This window comes from Eptatretus burgeri, chromosome 16, assembly GCF_056783735.1.
Source record: "Eptatretus burgeri isolate ZD-2024b chromosome 16, Ebu_testis_v1, whole genome shotgun sequence".
NCBI classification, from domain to species: Eukaryota; Metazoa; Chordata; class Myxini; order Myxiniformes; family Myxinidae; genus Eptatretus; species Eptatretus burgeri.
This window is the reverse complement of record NC_140976.1, coordinates 48,771,245-48,791,244: the sequence shown is the minus strand read 5'-3', so window position 1 is coordinate 48,791,244 and position 20,000 is coordinate 48,771,245. Positions and strand designations below refer to the sequence as shown.

The 20,000-nt window shown below is 43.1% G+C and overlaps 1 protein-coding gene across 7 annotated transcripts in view; it reads left to right on the top strand.

Annotated features, from left to right (window-relative positions):
- The window catches only part of HIP1 (huntingtin interacting protein 1), a 438,658-nt gene that overhangs the window by 219,275 nt on the left and 199,383 nt on the right, over positions 1-20,000 (top strand). For all 7 annotated transcript variants that reach the window (XM_085858611.1, XM_085858616.1, XM_085858610.1 and 4 more), the window contains one exon: positions 3,624-3,727. In XM_085858611.1, the coding sequence (XP_085714737.1) occupies positions 3,624-3,727 (104 nt within the window). The remainder of the gene's footprint in view (positions 1-3,623; positions 3,728-20,000) is intronic.

Genomic DNA, 20,000 nt, shown 5'->3' with positions numbered 1-20,000 from the left:
TGAATGGCCTGGAGGTGGTGCACTTGCCTCTGACCCGTGCAGTCTGGGTTTGAATCTCAGCCGAGCTACAAGCTGCCATCCTGGTGTCTCGCAGGCAGGGCAACGCATCAATGCATGTGCCGTCCCTCCAGAAGTCCCGTCTGCCGGTATTAGTTGGTGGATGTTAAAGATCTCACAATGGCCTTTGCAAAGAGTAGGCAATGTATCACCGACACCCTGAGCAAGTTACAAATTCCTGCCCTAACCTACAGGGGGCACTGCATCAGTGGCACAGCCACGCTACCAGCAATGATGCGCCCAGCAGCCACAATCTGCATACGAAATGATTGAATTGAATCCCTTTTCAGGTTCACCTTGCTGGAACCATTCTCACTTTATTTATCCTGGTTGTACTCACTCAAATGAGTTTGCTGACTGTCCTGAATGTTTATCCTCTCCCCTTGATGCCGTCACCGAATGATCTGTTATAGTTATACAAGACCATTGGTGCCTATCACTTTGAGTGTCAACCCGTACTTTGTTCACACTGTTCTTCGACCAACTGTATGAATGTCTCATTTGTCTCGAATGTCTTGGAAAACATAACCTCTGCCCACCTTCGGTGGTGGAGGTAATCTAATTTCTAAAAGGAACTCAGTCTCGGTGTGCCTGCATGCATGCCTGCCTGCATCCATCCGTCAACAATTGTCCTATGGGGGATACCACTAATCAAGCAGCATAGCAACACACGCATATACACGCGTACGCACATATACTGTATGTGCACACAGCATATATCGTGCTGCTCAGACACGCCTGAGGAGAGGTTGTTTCCTGGCATGGCCCGTGCTGAATACGTATCCTAGACAGTTTGATCAAAAGAAGGAAGAGAGAGGGGAGGAGGGGGAGGGAGAGGGAAAGAATTTTTTTGGTTTGATCTTCCTCTTGCTGTGTTGTATATCATTCGTAATTCAGCATCTAAAAAAGCTGTGATGAATATCCCATTTCCACTCCTCCCCTCCTTGCTCCCTGAGTGTATTGCAAGACCGGTATCCATACACCAGGTAATTTTATTTCCCACTAACAACAACCTTTTTTTTGGGGTTTTAGGAATTACGCAAAGATTAGTATTCCCATCAGCGAAGTGACGGGTCTTCCATTCTCGTTGCATATGCAGTTGTGTGATTTCAAGCCAGAATGGCTGAAAACATCTGGCTCTTGCTGCGGTTTTACTATTCTTATTAGTCGAAGTATAATTATTATCTGGCCGATGCCGAGCGAAGCGAGATCGAGGCCATTTATTCCTGATACAGTATCTTCAGAAAATATGCACACCCCTTGACTTTTTCACATTTAGTTGTGTTACAGCCTCAATTTAAAATGGATTAAATTAAAAATTTTTGTCACCGATCTGTCGACACAAAATACCCCATAATGACAAAATGAAAACATGTTTTTAGAAAATTTTCCGAATTAATTAAAAATGAAAAGCTGAAATATTTTGCAACAATAAGAATTCAACCCCTTATGCTGTGACACTCGAAATTGTGCTCAGGTGCATCCAATTTCCTTTGATCATCCATGAGATGTCTCTGCAACTTGATTGGAGTCCACCTTTGACCAATTCAACTCAGTGGACATGATTAAGAAAGAAACACACCTTTATATATAAGGTCGCACAGTTGACAGTGCATGTCAGGTGCCATGAAATTCAACGAACTGTCCGAAAGAACTCGGAGATAGAATTGTGAGGAGGCATCGATCCCATCTTTCCTCAACTTCAAACTCCACCTCACAACCCCAAGTCCTCATCCTCCCTCTTCCAACCATAATTTGTCAATCTCACCAAAGTTGTTGGCCTTTGGCCTATGTTGACCTCAAAAACAATTGGTGGTCGAATTCAATGACCAAATATGCAACTCCTCTTCAAATTTCTGTTCAATCAGATGAAAATTGACAATTTTAGAAATTCGGCCGATGTTGACCTTATAGCGTCTGTTGACCTCAAAAACAATTGGTGGTTGAATTCAGTAACCTCAAATGCAAATCCTCTTCAAATTTCAAGTCAATGGGATGAAAATTAGTTATGTTTCTATGAAAAACAAAGACCCACTCACATCTCTCACCTGTGAATGCAGGGAATAACCAGGTCTCACCTAATCAATTAAACCCAAGTGGCTCAGATTATATAAATAAATTGACTCCTCCCATGCTCTTCGATCTGAAGAAGAAGCTGCATAAAGCAACCATGAAAGGCTACCCAAGGTAAGCCCTTTGTTGTTTCAAACCCTTCCCAGAGTTCCTCCACAGCTGTAAAGACATTCACAAATAGTAAATGCATGAGAATCCCAATGCTGCACACCCGTTCAGCCGCTGGATTGGTTTCATCGCTTGTTCGCAAATCATCAGCGACAGCACAGACAGAAGCACGCACCACTGAGGCTCCCAAGCATGTACCACAGTAAACGTCAAAAGCAGTCGACATATAAATGAAAATGAAGACCCACCCACATCTCTCACCTGTGAATGGAGGGAATAACCAATTAGCGCTCACCTAATCAATTAACCCAGGTGGCTAGGATTATATAAATTGGCTCCTCCCATGCTCTTATAGCCGAAGAAAGCTGCATAAAGCAAACCAATAAAAGCTACACAAGGTGACTGCATGCATATATAGTGATGCTTCCACTTAGTTGAGAAAACTTTTCCTTGATTTGTATTTTTTTGTTCTACTCAGGAATCATAAAAGCCCAACTACCGTATAAATCTCACCACCAATTGAAAAGAGCAATAAATTGTGTCTCTCCTCATCAATTACCCCAGACTTGATGATAATATCACATTTATTGGAAATAATTGTTCAACTAGTGTCGAAGAGCTGCATGCTAACTTCTCGACAATTCCCATTTGGCTTCATCATGATCACTTAAGCAGGGTGTTTAAATAGTTCAACGAATAAGATACTCACAATAGTCCAAGAAACACCAGTGTATGAAATATACATTTTCAACGTGGAGGCGATTCATAATTAAGTGGTACGAAGAAGGTATTTTCTAATGCTACAAAAATATAAAAGCAGCATTAAAATATATATGCACACACACTTGGATTCGAAAAAGAATATATATATATATATATATATATATATATATATATATATATATATATATATATATATATATATATATATATATATATATATATATATATCGTCTTTTCTTGGACAATCGTGAGTATCTCATCCGTTGAACTTTTTGAATGTCCCAAATAAAGGTGGCAGAAATATGAGCAACTGTAAAATTCCACAATCATTCATCTCGCGCTGTAAGACCTGTTTCATCACTTGCTGGCGAATGGTCAATACGTGTGGAAAAAATAATAATAATCAAGAAATATCGAAGTTACAGTTGGCATACCTAACGTATGCCGTTCTGGTAGCAAGACAGCTTCCTGAATTGCAAATCGTATGTAAACCATGTTTTATCATTCAAGTCGAGGCTCAGGGTGGGTACGTTTCGGTGAATATATAAATTGTTTCTGCATTATATTTTCCATCATATTAAGACAATGTATTTCATATTAAGTGCTGGTAAGTTATTCTAATCTAACCTCACCTGCAATTTGTCACCCACACCTTGTCACAGAGGAGCAGTTATGGTGAGACATTTGGTGAAGTTATGGATGGTGCACCTTTTGGCATTTTGAACAGCCGTGGTGTTGGCATGAATGGCATGGAGCAGAACGAAAGGTGGGTACAAGACATGAACTACGTGTGACCCGATGCAGGACAGGAGATGGAATGTGGCCCAAAGAAGTATTTAGTCATTCACTCTACGTTGCACAATATCTGCTCTCACTGGCCTGCTGGATACACGCCTCAGGATCACGTGAAATACTGACTTGGTGATGCTAGCCACTTTATTTACCCCCTTCCAACTTTTTCTCAAAATATTGTGATCTTTCCAATAATTTCAGACGTCATAGATTGACAAAAAGATAGTGTCATCTCTTTTAGGGCTCTTAGCATGGCCTGTCACGTGACCGGAAGTCGGTCCGACATAGTACGGCCTGGGACGTGACCGGAAGTGGGTATGGTCTGAGCTCACATAATGAACATAACAAACATGAGCAGGAGCCCTGCTGCACTATTCCAGGGCTGACATATAGCACAATGTCCCTTGATGCCTCATCTCTGCAACACTGTCCATCACTTATTTGCACCAGATACTGTTAAGTTGCATGAGGGCTGACAGAACGGCCTCGACGAATGCACACACTCGCCTCTAAGCTGTCTAGCCTGGGTTTGATTCCCAACCCAGCTATAAACTGTCAGTCCGGTGTTGCACAGGTAGGGTGACTCATCATTGTGTGTGTCGTCCCTTGAATGGATGTTAAACGGGAAATTCCATCTGCCAACATTTGTTGGTGGATGTTAAAGATCTCACGGCGTCCTTCACGAAGCTCCGAAATTCGAAAATCCTGCCTAACTAGTCAAATGTCAGGCCTTCCCGACCGGTTCGTAAAGGCTCGAGACAAGCTTCTCCCAGCCAACCCCACAAGAAAGATGGGATAACGGTGGCCATTACAAAACAAGAGGAAGATTTGTAAGTTACATGGAAGCTCCACATTAACACACAGGAGACAAAAATGTCCAAGGCAGATGTCATTATTTTATCCAGGTTTGCTGCTATTTCATAACTCGTACATGGAGGCGAGCTATCGCAAGCACCAGGGCCAAATTCCTGCTCTCACCAGTAGAGGTCATTGCATCAGATGCACAGCCACGCCCTCAGAAAATGATGCTAGCCTTGTGCTGCATACAAAATAAGAAGAAGACTATCATACGTCCAAAAGGAGCTGATTGTTACAATCGCTAATTTTGTTGAAAAAATTACGACAAACTGCATCTATTTGTTACGTACGCAAACATGGTGGAATGTTTGACAGCCCCCCTCCCCCCTTTCCCCACCCACTCCCTTCTTTCCTGGACATGCCTTTTTCTTTCCCTGCCCTTACTTTTATATCCTCCCAACCTTTTCTCTCCCACATCTCCTTCCCTTCTCCTACCTATCCTAATTTATCCTCCTTTTGTGAACTTTTTTTTAATTTGCTCTCGCCACCTTCCCCATTGCATGCAAAATTACACGTTCATTATGACATTAATTATTCAAGGACAAGCTTGGTTTCAAGAAGTTCAGCATGTATCAAAACCTGCAATGCTGTCTGTCACCTTCAACCAGATTTGAACACACAACCTCTGGGATGCCAGTCCATTGTCATCGCTACCAGATTCACATTTATCAGTTGTTCCTGGGAAATGGAGATTCCACAAAGTTTATTTTATGACTTTTGTACTCTTAACCACACATCATGCTGAAATGAATAACTCACTTACGTGTGGTCAGCATGAACAATGGTAGTTGATATGACTGGTTTTATTTTTATTTTATGGCTAGCCAACATGGCCATTGTTACAAGAGAGCAAGGCTCCTGCAGGAGGTCAACTAAACAGAGCTGAGAGTGTGACAAACCAACAGTGGAGCAGAATTGTATAGGCAGACAAGACAATTGGAATTGGGCAAGGAGTAAACACACAAGCAATGTGATAGGTTTGGACATGTACGTGATGACGAAATAGAAGGGGATAAGTAGGCAAAGGACACCCAAGCAGATAAGGAAAGCTGACGAGCAGCTTAATTGTAGAAAAGGAAGCAGGTGAATTGGAGAATCGGTGAGGGTAGAAAAGTGCAGGAATAGGAACAAGGGGTGTCACAAGATGTTGATGGCTCACCATTTTCAAAGAGTGCAGGGAAAAACATGATTGACTGGATAAACTCAAGGGAGTGATTTCATATTTTGGAGAATACGGGGACAAAAGAGAGTATGTGACCGGTTTGCTTCGACATTTGAGGAGGGTAACAAGGTATAAGGTATGGGTTGTTGGCTGAACGAGTATGACCAACTGGGGGCTCGTAATGGATGAATGGCTGAGAGAGCAGGTTGAGCAACACCTGATATGAGATCATAGAAAACTGAGAAGGCGCAGATCTGTCTGTGTTGGGAGAAAGGTAGAGTCCGTACCTTTCCATCAGCCTCCTATTCAGAGATTGCAGCTCCCAACAACAGGATATTGAATTTCACCGCATCATGACCACAGGGTGCAATCTGGCAGCACCAGCCCACAGACGACATCCATATTCCATGGCTTTGTACAATTAGTATCTGAGAGTGGCCAAGACATGACTTGAATATGTGGAGAATACCAATGCAGCTCTCTGTCCCAGAGACCAACTTGTATGTGTGATCATGATGTTTCAGTATGGTATGGACTCACACAGAGAGATGAGGCATTGTCCTCTTGTCACCACATCAACTGAGGCTTTTTCACAATTCCAAAGTTTGCCAGTGATGTGATACTGGTGTGTGTTTCTCATGTTGATTTGCATACAGACGACAGAGTCGAGGCTGGTGGAAGAGCTAGCACACTCAACGGATGAGGACGTAACAGACGAAAACAGGACTCAAACAATGCATGCATGGAGAAGGAAACTCCAAGGAGGAAAAACTGGAAAATTAGGAGGGATTTGGGTAAGGTTAACGAGGGAAGAAAATGTCATGGCTTTGGATTAGGGGTGATGTGAGATGGCGGTGAACAGCTGTCTTGAAGACCTGGATGGAAGAATGAGATTGAAGAGTATGTGGTAGTTGATTCCACAGGAGGGGGAAAAATGAGGAACAAATCTGTGGATGTGAGCAGTGATCCTGGATTTGGGTAGTTTTACCAGGGCAGAGGGTGGAAGACCAGAATGGAGGCGGTAAAAGATAGAGAGACCACCGACCTGTCTGTGATGGTGAAGTAAGATTTCCCCCACTCGACATCAGTGGGGGAAATTCCAATGATCTTGAAGGCCTTGGTTTCCACAACATCAAGCTTAGCAAGATGTGAGGCAGAGGAGCCAGCCAAGAGGGGAGAGCAGTGTTCCATAAAGCTGTGGATAAAGGCCTTGAAGGAGGATAGCTCAGGTGTGCCAAGGAAGGACATTTATTGACGGAGGATGCCCAGTTGACAGCTGGCTTTGGAGGCCAACGTTGAAATGTTGTTTGGCTGAGGAAGCTCGTGGCTGTCAGATATGTTTGCGTTTCACTCTTCGTCCCACTTTTATGGAGTGTTTGCAATATCTATAAAATGCTACATCCATCCTGTCATTGGCTTCTCCCATCTTGTATATATCACTTTGGCAAATGTTTCTGCATATTCAACAAATATTGCTTTGTCTGTTGGCTTTCCCTGAGCCATCACCAATGCTTGTCCATCAATGACTAAGCTTGTCACCTAAGGTTGTCTTACTGAAAGCCACATTTGATGGGGTAGTGACATCAGTAGTTTGTACTCTGGCTAGTAATGATTTATTGACAGTGTGTAGGCTTACATCGGTTTTTGTGAGGGATGGTGGCACTGGCATCAGCTTGTGCTGTCAGATATTGTCTTGGTGGACTGTGCCCTGTGCTGTAAGCAGTTATTAATCTTTGTAATCAAAATAAAGACCAATTACTGCACCATAGTCCCAAGAAGAAAGCCACACCTAAAAATACACACACATACATACAAACGCACACATATACACACACACACACACACACACAGTACATACAAACACACGTATAAAGACACAAACATGGATATATTATGCACTGGTAAGTACTTACAAAAGCTATTTTATTTGAGGTTATAACCTTAACTTATAATGCCTGGTGTTGGCTTAATGTTTAGAGTGGTGGGGGCTTGGTATCTTTAGGTCCTGAGTTAAAATCCCACTCGGCTGTTGAATACCAGGTGGGGTTGTCTCAGCCTGTCATCCTTCTGAGGTCGGCAAAATGAGTGCCAGCATGCTGGTATAGTGTCGGAGTGGCGACCCGTCCAGGATTGTGTCCAATAGCCAAGGAGACTGCTTAAGCAGCACCATCGCTCTGCACAGAGTATGGTCCCAATCTCCTCTCCTCCTCCTCCTCCTCCTCCTCCTCCTCCTCTTCCTCCTCCTCCTCCTCCTCCTCCTTAACTTATAAGCAATTTACTGATTTCCCAACTGCCCGGATAACCAGCTGTGCACTGTTTATCATGGAGGTTTTGATCCTTTCAGCCCAGAAGCTCTCCAAACAGCAGATCCACAACCCCGGTCGCAGGTCCACATCAGTAGATTACTCAACATCAATGGAACCACAACCTCAAAGTTGTGTCCAGACAGTCAGTCAACACAGCAATGCAATATCCTCATTCAAACTTATTTAATTATTACTTTTATTGAAAGTATCACTGCATTTGAATAACTTTAATCAGACATCACTTTATATGATAATATTGTTACGAATTTGGGAATTAGATTGCACACAACATACAGGTTCCTTTAGTCAGCTATGTCGATAAGTGCTTGTTCCCTAGATAGCTCACCCTCCATTGTTTAAATGTTCAGAAATCGATTAGATGCGCTGCGGATCGATTTAATAGTTAGGGAAAGAACAATGGAGACATCCCTCCCCCTCTTCTGCGAAGAGGAAGAAGAACCCTGCCGTCCCGTGACTCATGACTCAACAACTCCCTCCCACCCATGGTTGAGCGGGCGGGGGGGGGATGGAGCACGAGGGCATGAGTCACGCCAGGATCGGGGGAAGGGCGGAGAAGGATAAGAGAAGATCTTTTTCTTTTGTTCAGGGCAGAGTTGGAGAAGGGAGTTGAGAGTAGTCGTTCAGCAGACCGTCGGGTCCTGCTTGGCTTGCGTTAGGGTTGAGGCCTTCGGAAGCTTTTTGCTTCAGCTGGCTCAGTGAGCTTCGGTTGAGGCGTGGCTCGGGAGGAGGCTTTTTGGAGGCTTTTTGCTTTGACGGTTCCGTGAGCTTCGGCTTCTGCTGGGCTCAGGAGAGCTTTTTGCTTTGAGCTGCTTTACCTGGAAGGAAGTTAAGCCGGTCGCTCGGCTCGAGCTATGAATGGTGGCTTCTTCTTCTTGGTTCGTGGAGCTCTTTGTTCTCCATTTTGGTTCCCTGCTTGGTGCAACTCATCGACCTCTTCGTGGAGGTGGTTCCTCGGGGAAGCGACGCATCGACGGGAAGGTTCGGTGCCTCGTCTCACCAGCACGTGTTGAAAAGCGCGGGAGGTGGTTCCTCGGGGAAGCGACGCATTGACGGGAAAGATCGGCGCCTCGTCTCACCAGCTCGTGTTCAGAAGCGCGGGAGGTGGTTCCTCGGGAAGCGACGCATCGACGGGAAGGATCGGCGCCTCGTCTCACCAGCACGTGTTGAGAAGCGCGGGGGGATTCGCGGGAGCTCGGGAAGGATCGCGGCTCGGCGATTGGATCCAGCTCGCTCTCGCTGGAGCCTGGGTCTGAACAACTTGAAGACCACACGAGGTGGAGAGGTTCGAGATAGGTTCTGGGTTTCAGCTCACCTGTCCTCCAAGCTGGAGCTTGTTATTAAAGGCCTCTGCCACCATTTATTGTGTGTGTGTGTGTGTGTGTGTGTGTGTGCGCGCGCGCGCGCGCGCACGCGCACGTGTGTCCGTGGGCCCATCTAATAAGTAGGAAATTGTTAAGTGCAAGTGACTGTACATAATAAGGAGACGGTTGTAGTTCTTTTGTCGTGCTTTTGTTGCTTGTATAATTACATACGTGTTTTGCCTTGTTTAATTGCATACGTGCTTTATTATAATAAATGTCCTTGTGTGAATATAAACCTGGTCGTTGCGTCCATTCCCTCATTGAACTGCCCCATCTTGCACTCGGAATATAGTTGGTTTTTAAATAGCCGATAAATAGAATCGGGTCCGGCGAGGTCTGGCGATAATACCCGTTCGGTTATCCCAGAACGGAACGGACCGCTTAAGCGGTTCGTGTCCAAGCAGGCCTTCGCCGAGGTATGGTCCCTCGGTAGGTTACCCGCGCGGGTACTTAGGTATATTGATATTCGGCGATTGACCCTATTTCGTGCGGGTAGAATACGTACTGGGCCGTGGTGGGATTAAAAACCCACCCTTGACTGGTTTCTGGCGTTGTTCGAGAAAGTCATGACTGGATTGTCCGTTCAGTGGGCGAAGCGACCGCTATTGGTTAGACGCGGTCGTTTGCACTCCGGCGGGTGGGAATCTACAACAATATATTAAGCGACACACACTTTACTTTGCAGACATGTGCATGACATAGCACCTCCGTCTAACCAAACTCAAACTGTCATTAACAACCGATTTTATCATGCTGCACTGCAAATCTTAGCAAGCACCAATAAATTATATTAATGATAATTTATTATGTATTTTTAAAATAATATTTATTTATTGTATTTTTATCTAAACACGTCCATTATTTAATACCATCGATATATATGTTTCATCAATTTACCTCACGAAAATAATTAATGAATTATTATTATATCAAATGCAATGCAATAGGAACTTGTTTACATGAAAACAAACCAAACTTAAATAAAAGGTGATGATGGAGTCTCAGGACATTCCCACAAGACCTGATCAAACAATCAGCCAAATATCCTCTGTTTGACATGATGGAAAAAAAAAAAACCTTCTTTGCACGTTCCACAAAATCATCCTTTACTGAATAAATTCTTGCAAATCCAAGTAGCTCGGATGAAAAGACAGTGTAACCCATTTTAATTGGTGCATTACAACCTGGAAAGGTGTGCAAGACTCCAGGGAAACTGAAATCATCAACTTTATGATATGCACTTGTACTAAAACCATTCTGTCCAACTCTAACCAACACATCCAGATATGGAACAACGACACAATCATTACCACTCCTGTTTGCAATCAGGCTATCTGGATAAATTTTGTGAAGTTGCCTATCAAAAAAGTTATAGTTAATCACACAAATATCATCTATATAACCACATGTATGAGATAATATTTTCGCTAATCCTAATTTTTTTTTCTCCTTCATCAGTTTCTGCTTAAATGAAAATTCACAGAAGATTAGAAAAATGTCCCTGAGGAGGAGGCTCAATTACCACCCATGGGAATGCGCTTAACCTGTTGAAACATTGTCCCTAACAAATCCCACAAAACAAATCAAAACAATGAAAACTTGAGTATTTCTTTTGAGAAAAGAATGCTCGATCAAATCTGACCCATAAAAACTTATTAAAAGATTTAAAAAAAACCTTTTTCAATTACTCTGAAGAGTGAATCCCTCACTAGTACTAAATCCAAATTTGCACATAAAGTTGAAAAATCAAAAACTTCAACTGACTTGATATTGAGGCATCTAATTCTATCTAAGAACTCGAAGGAAGAATTAATGTTCCAGAAAGTGTTAATACCAGAATTACTCAATTCTCAATTACTAACGAACTGTTCCACGACAACTTGTAAACCTGAGTTAACGATAACCGATAACTCTTTGGAAGAACATTTCTGTCCACTTTAATAGAGCTCTGCTTGTTTTTTGTTTGGTCCACTATGATATACAATGAGCCAAATGTTTGAGCCTTATTCGTGCTTTGAAATCTACACACTCATCATCCTTGCATGCTTTACCTAGACGGTTTTCAAGAAAGTTTTTGAGCTGAATTTCACCCAACTGACAATATTCAGACACCAAATATCTGCCAAAGCACTGATGTCTTAAGGAAACAGTATATATATATATATATATATATATATATATATATATATATATATATATATATATATATATATATATATATATATATATATATATATATATATGCAGGGAAACCCGTGCTCCACCGGATGACAGCATTGGGGCAAAGCCTTCGGGACCCCCAATCTTTGATAGGAGGGAAACCACGGGGTAACATCCCTGGGGCAGATTGTGGGAGAGTGTGTCGGAGTGGTGCTGAGGTGTCATCCACCAGACGGCGGTCTCCTTGGGGTTAACCTGAGGCGGTCCCTTCGGGTGGGTGCCTGGAATGTCCTATCCCTAAGAGAGGATGATCACCTGTCTCTGTTATCATCTGAGCTCAAGCGTTTGGACATTGGGATTGCAGCTATCTCTGAGGTTCGGAGACCGGATTGCGGCGAGATAATGGTGGGTGGTTACACCTACTATTGGTCTGGTCGCTCTGATGGTTAACATACCCAAGGAGTTGCTGTAGCTGTGTCCAATAAGCTGACCCTAATGATAATTGAGGTAACACCGGTCAACGAGCGTATTATGAGATTAAGGATTCGTCACTCCTTAGGTGTCATTTCCCTGGTCTCTATTTATGCTCCGACTGAGGCGAGTGATCTCACCGTGAAGGACACATTCTACGCCACACTCGAGTCTGTGGTTGATCAGTGCCCCAGACGAGATACACTTCTAGTCTTGATGGTCAACACTGGTCTCCCCATGGGTCAGGAACTATGAACCAGAATGGCACTAAGTTCCTTGACTTTGCAAGAAGTCATGGACTTAGGGTGGCTGGTTCATGGTTTCAGCGCCCGCAAGCTCATCGCTGGACTTGGTATTCCAACGCTGGCGGTGTGGCAAAGGAGATTGACCATGTCCTCATTGACGGTCGTTGGAGGATGATCCAGAACTGCAGGGTCTACCGGAGTGCTCAGTTCCTCAATACTGACCACAGGCTTGTTGTAGCAACTCTAAAGCTGCACCTTAAATCCTGGAGAATGGTACCATCCCAGCCTAGGCTGGATGTTGCCAAGCTCAGGGATGAGAGAGTAGCTGAGGAGTTTGCGAACAGGCTGAGTGGACACTTGGGGGGTCTGGGTGCTTTGGGGGGTCCTGAAGAGTTGTGGAGCACCTTCAAGACCACCGTCCTTGATGGTGCCGGTGGATGCCTTGGAGTTCACCGCAGGGCAAAGAAGAATTTTGTCTCTCAAGGGACACTGGATACCATTGACCAGAGTCGCAGGGCCAGGCTGAATGGCAGAGCTGAGCTGTTCAGGGAGCTGAGGCGTAAAACTGTACGTGCACTGATGGTGGACAAGGAGGCCTATGTGCGAGGAATCTGTGAGGGGGTAGAGCATCACCTGTGGACAGGTGATTCTCGTCCCGCTTACAGGGGAATTCGCGCATTACGTTCATCCAAGCCCATCCCTCGGAGCACTGCAGTTCGAGCAGAGAGTGGTAGGCTCTTGACAGAGGAGTCTGTAGTGAAGGCCCGCTGGGCCGGTTACTTTGAGCGGTTGTACCAGGCTGATCCCCCAGCTGTCGAGTTGGACGTCAAGGGTGTCACAATCCCTGTTGCTGACCCTCGAATCAACTGTGGTCCACCATCGCTTGTGGAAACACGGGCTGCGGTGAACCAGTTGAAACGGGGCAAAGCTCCAGGGATCTGTGGCATCCATGCTGAACTTCTCAAGGCTGGTGGAAATGCTGCACTCGTGTCGTTGCATGCAGTTTTGTGCTCTGCCTGGAACACAGGCATCATCCCAACTGACTGGAAGAGGGGCCTTGTTGTTCCTCTCTGGAAAGGGAAGGGTGATCGCCAAGACTGCAACAACTGCCGAGGGGTGACGCTGCTCTCAGTGCCGGGCAAGGTCTTTGCTCGGATAATTCTTGATAGGGTTCGCCACCATCTGCTTGAGCACCAGCGTCCAGAGCAGTCAGGCTTTACACCAAAGAGGTCAACGATTGACCGTATCCTTGCACTTGGTGTCCTCACCGAACGCAGACGAGAGTTTCGGCAGGGGCTGCTTGCAGCCTATGTTGATCTCTGAAAAGCGTTCGATTCAGTGAATCGGGATGTCCTCTGGAGGATTCTTGGTCTTCGTGGGGTGCCACCGAAACTGATCGATCTGATGTCTGAACTCTACTCTGGTACTGAGAGTGCTGCGAAGTGTGGTGGTACCATCTCTGACTTATTTCCAGTTGCTACTGGAGTTCGTCAGGGATGTGTACTTGCCCCCACACTTTTCAGCACTTGTATGGACTGGATTTTTGGGAGGATGTCGGAGAGATCAAGTTGCGGTGCATCATTTGGCAATGTCAAGATCTCGGACCTTGATTTTGCAGATGATGCAGTCATCTTTACGGAGACTTTAGACATCCTCTTGGGGGCCCTGGAGGTGCTGAATGAGGAGTCGGAGCCGTTGGGATTACGGATTTCTTGGGTCAAAACTAGGATCCAGGCTTTCGGTGACATCTTGGATGCTGCTGTCCTGTCTGTGTCTGTTTGTGGTGAGGATGTTGAGGTCGTGGATAGATTCACTTACCTTGGCAGTGATATTCATGTCTCCGCAGGTTGTGAGCCGGAGGTCAATAGACGTCTGGGTCGGGCCTGGGGAGTCATGGATTCACTGGATCATGGGGTGTGGCGCTGCCGGTACCTGTGCGGAAGGACGAAAGTCCGAGTCTTCAGGTCCTTGGTACTTCCAGTCTTGCTCTATGGGTGCGAGACTTGGACTTTGACCAAGGATCTGAGACGGAGACTTAATTCCTTTGGTACCAGGTCTCTTCGGAGAATCCTTGGCTATCGCTGGTCGGATTTTGTGTCCAACGAGCGGTTGCTGAGAGAGACTCGGATGAGATTTGTTACCTGCATAGTCTGTGAGCGTCAGCTGCGGCTGTATGGACAAGTGGCTCGTTTTCCTGACGCTGATCCTGCTCACCAGATTCTCTCAGCGAGGGAGTCTCATGAGTGGAGGAGGCCAGTGGGCCGACCACGTGCCTCATGGTTGCAGCAGGTTGACCATCATCTCAAGGAGATGGGGATGGGCCTGGCATCTCCCTGGGGGATGGCCAGACGGAGGCCCCTGGAGTACCGGCGGAAAGTGGACGCAGCGACGCACTGTTCTGGCACATGCTCCCATACCTGACCTGACCGTGCTCCACACAGAAATCCCGTGGATGACGGCAGGTCTGAAGGAGTACATGTCACAGTTAATTGTAAGATTGTAGAAGCTGCCACCATTATTTTTTTTTCATCACCACGATAATATTATATTTTCCCCGCCATGTTTTATATGCAGAAGACTCGAGTTCAAAAATGTAAAGATTTATTGCCGCATCAGATAAAAAACCATAATGCCGCAACAATGTGAGGCTGGTTTCATGTCATCATTTGCGACTTAATTTATATGTCGGGCATAACCCAGCCTGGCCCAGCGTATTTGATTTATTTACGTCTGTTATCCTGATAAAAAATTGTTATATTATGTATACGAAGTTACAACGTACCTCCGCCCATAACCATTCTATAAACTATCGACATAGCCCATAACCATTTAATTATAAAATATTATACACATATGCCAAACGCCATCACCATTCTATTTATATCTGTAATATGTATAGATACAAACCCCCACCACCATTTTTTTTATTTCCCACCACCATTTTTATTTTTCACCAGCAACATGTATTTCCTTCATCGCACATCCTATTCCCGTTTATGAAATAACTGAAGTAGCTCAATAATTTTAGTGGTGTGCTCGAGGATAAACAATATTTGATGTCTTCCCCTCTGGGGCCAATATGTATAAAGTCTCCGATGATCCCACACGCAAGAAAGAAATGGTTTAATATTCAAAAGATATAAATCTAACCCGATCGTGTTTATACACCGCACAGCGTTTAATATTCGCAAGATAGAAATCAAACCTGATCGTGTTTATACACCACACAGCGTTTAATATTCACAACATAGAAATCGAACCCGATCGTGTTTATACACCGCACAGCGTTTAATATTCGCAACATGGAAATCAAACCCGATCGTGTTTATACACCGCACAGCGTTTAATATTCACAACATAGAAATCGAACCCCATCATGTTTATACACCGCACAGCGTTTAATATTCGCAAGATAGAAATCAAACCTGATCGTGTTTATACACCGCACAGCGTTTAATATTCACAACATAGAAATCGAACCCGATCGTGTTTATACACCGCACAGCGTTTAATATTCGCAACATGGAAATCAAACCCGATCGTGTTTATACACCGCACAGCGTTTAATATTCGCAACATAGAAATCAAACCCGATCGTGTTTATACACCACACAGCATTTAATTGCGAAACGTAGTGAGCTTCATACTCAACACGTGCACATGAGAGAATAGTAAACAACAACAACAACAACAACAACACAATACCCTGGCAATTTGGAATCCGTGACGTCGGCTATGACCCTTCTGCTTCCAGTTTTTGTCATGGGGAATGATGCGTCCCTGGAGATAAAGGCATCTTCGGAGACATGAAAGACCCAAATATCAGACATGGTGTATATTTCCTCTGCTGATTTTAATAAATATAACTCCCGCATCATCAAAAAATAATTTTTAATCGGGATTTACATTATTTGATCGCTGATCCCGAATCCAGGCCAAAGTGACGTAAAAACGTTATACAGTAACAATAAAAATGGTTTTTATAACCATGGTTATAACAATAATGAACTAGAACGGGCACTCGGTAGAGCGCATACCTTCGCCACCGCAACTTTTTTCCGGGCACATTTGAAAAACGTCATTTTAAAACGTCCATGACGTCACAACCGTCAGTCCGATTGACGTCAAATTTGGTGTGTAACCTCCTTGAAGGCAGTCCAACAAAATGGAATGATAAACACTGAAAAATTAAAAAGTTGAAAAATGACGTCATCTTTTGACGTCATTTTGACGCACTTCCGGGGACGTCACGTCCAATCGGGGACTACCATTCTGAAAGCTCGTAGTTCACTGAACGTTTTAACGTTGGTTTCATGTCAATAGCTCTATTAGATCTGAAGCTATGCCTACAAGTATATTTTGACCTTGAGTGTGACCTTGACCTTGACTACAGAGTTAATTGGCAAAACCTGTACATCAATAAACAGATATTTTGGTATTGATCCTAAGGCCTGGATTTGGGAGACTTTGCTTTTTAAATTATATAGATATTTGAATGTAAAATATCAGGACATTTTAGCCACAATTGAAAAACGTCATTTTCAAACGTCAATGACGACATAACGGTCAGTCCGATCGAAGTCAAATTTGGTGTTTGACGTTGTTAAGGTAAGTCCTACAAAACGGTATGATCAAAACTGATGATCGAAAATTGAAAATTTACGTCATCTTGTGACGTCATTTAGATGCACTTCCGATGACGATACATCAAATCCGACACTACATATCCGAAAGGTATCTCATCATGGAACAATATGGCGGTGGTTGCATGTCGATAGCTGTATTATGAAGGAAGTTATGCTCAAAAGAGTGTTTTTGACCTTTTCATGACCTTGACCTTTGACCCGATCGCTCCCAAAATCTAATCAAATCGTCCTTGGATACTCACGAATCATCCCACCAAATTTCATGCAATTCGGTTTCATACTTTCTGAGTTATGCGAATAACAAACAAACACACATATTCACAAATAAATAAATACACAGCAACCAAAACATAACCTTTCGCAGAATGCGAAGGTAACAAAGAAAATGTTAATAAAATATGACTTGCAGATGATTATTATATCATTATACGGTATAATATACATACGGTCATTTTTGCAAGTGTGTCGAATGCATAAGTCATAATTTGGAAACCGGCAAGTCGGAAGTCATTGTCTTCAATTGACCGTAGTATTAATTTCTCATTCTATTGCAAATGGCGTTGGCCCCATGTCAATTGCCTGAACTTGAAAAATTAACGTTACGCAATCAGGTGATGACGTCATAATTAGGAAACCGGGAAGTCGGAAGTCATTGTCTTCAATTGACTGTAGCATTATTTTTTTAATTCTGTTGCAAATGGCATTGGCCCCATGTTAATCGGCTGAACTTGAAAAATTAACGTTCCGAAATCAGGTGATGACGTCATAATTCGGAAACCGGAAGTCGGAAGTACAATTCTTTTACATCGGGACACTCCCAGGTACATGTTCTGTCAGCATGTGAAGTTTGGTGAGGATCAGTCCAGTACTTTTCGCGTGCATAGGTCACAGACAAACACACACACAGACAGACACACTTTCAAATATATATATATATATATATATATATATATATATATATATATATATATATATATATATATATATATATATATATATATATATATATATATATATATATATATATATATATATATATATATATATATATATATATATATACATATATATATATACCTACACTGACACCTACACACACACACACACACACACACACACACACACACACACACACTCACTCTACCGAGTTGGTATGTAAAACGTTGGTCATTATAAAGCTTGGCGTATTAGTTTCGTGTGAGAAATTTTTGAGGATATCCTGCCAACTCAATTGCAGTGTGCTGCAGCGTACACAGCGTACACGCATACACTAGCCCCACACAGGAATTTATTCCTGTTTATTACGTGTGTGTGTGTGTGTATGTGTGTGTGTGTGTGTGTGTGTGTGTGTGTGTGTGTGTGTGTGTGTGTGTGTGTGTGTGTGTGTGTGTATGTGTATGTGTATGTGTATGTGTGTGTGCAGTGCTATACTACCAGAAAGGATGATGAAAAAGAGTGGTTACAAAATAAAGCAGGAAAGTAAACATCAATTGAGACCTTCCTGCTTGGTTTGCTCATTGAAATGCAAAGATGCATTTGTGAAAACCAGAGCAAATTTGTCAGCAGTCTCAATTTAGGATGCTCTGTATACACATAAAAATGAGTGGCAAGTGTACAACAAAGGTTGGAAAAGGTCATTCCACGGGCATGCTCTCAGAGAAGTAAAGAGTGATATGTCAAAGGCATAGAGAATGACAACTGATTCTGGAGTTTGGATGCTCATATACATACATTTGCTTGGTATTGCTTAGTAAAAATGACATGCAACCTCAGCACAAAATAATGAATCTGAGTGAGTGGGGTGTCTTTGGACCCTGGACAAAATTTTCTTGATACTCTCTGCAACAAGATGGAATATTCAAACCTCACACACACTTTTGACTGGCTGATATAGGAAAACAAATTTACAAATCATGAAATAGTTTGGTTGCATTGCAGACCAATTGTCAAATCGCCAGAATTTCAGCACATCTGTAAACCCGCTCGATGTTTTAGCTCCGAATAAACATTTTACCACATATTTCTTGCCAATGCTGAACAGAATGCCCCATTGCCACGACAAATTAACAAAGTTTTGTTGTCGATTTTTATTGACGACATCAAAACTCCAGTACTTGAGTCAAGTGAATGTGCTGAAAAATGACCGTTATTATGAGTCAGCCGTTAAAGGGTTAAAAACTCAAAATCGAGTCTGGCAACCACTTGATTCGGATTCAGCATATCAAAATACATCTGCAAGAACGAATGCCCATCTTCAACAGGAAATGCTTCCATTGTTCATTCTTTTCAAAATTTGACCTTGTCTCAAACATCTTTTTCCTTTTTATGAAGTACTTGCTCACAGTCGCTCTGCATATGTATGTATGTGTGTATATATATATATATATATATATATATATATATATATATATATATATATATATATATATATATATATATATATATACAGTAAAGCCCAAAATTATTCATACCCTTACCAAATTTGGAGTGTTTTGAATCGTGTTATTTGAGGAATGAGTTTCTTCTGGCTTAAGTTACATAAGAATGTGACAAAGCTGAAAGAATCACTGCAAGAGACATTTCAAGAAATACATTGTTTCTGGGGTATTTTATTCATAGATTTACAAAAAAATGTCATGTCCAGAATTATTCATACCCTTGCTTAGATAAAGTCACATTCAGTAATCAATGGAAAAGCCTCTGTTTGTGATTACAGCCTCCAAACGGTTTTTATACTTGCTCACAAGGTTTTTGCATGTCTCTACAGGGATTTTGGCCCACTCCTCCTTCGCGAAGGTTTCCAGGTCTTTGAGTTGGTAGGCTTCCTTGCCATCACTCCGGTCTTGAGCTCCCTCCACAGATTCTCGATTGGGTTGAGATCCGGACTTTGGCTTGGCCACTCTAGAATGTCTACATCATTATCCCGGAACCATTTATTGACTGACTTGGCGGTGTGTTTGGGATCGTTGTCCTGCTGATACATCCAATGCTCCCCGAGGTGAAGTTTCTCTGCGGAC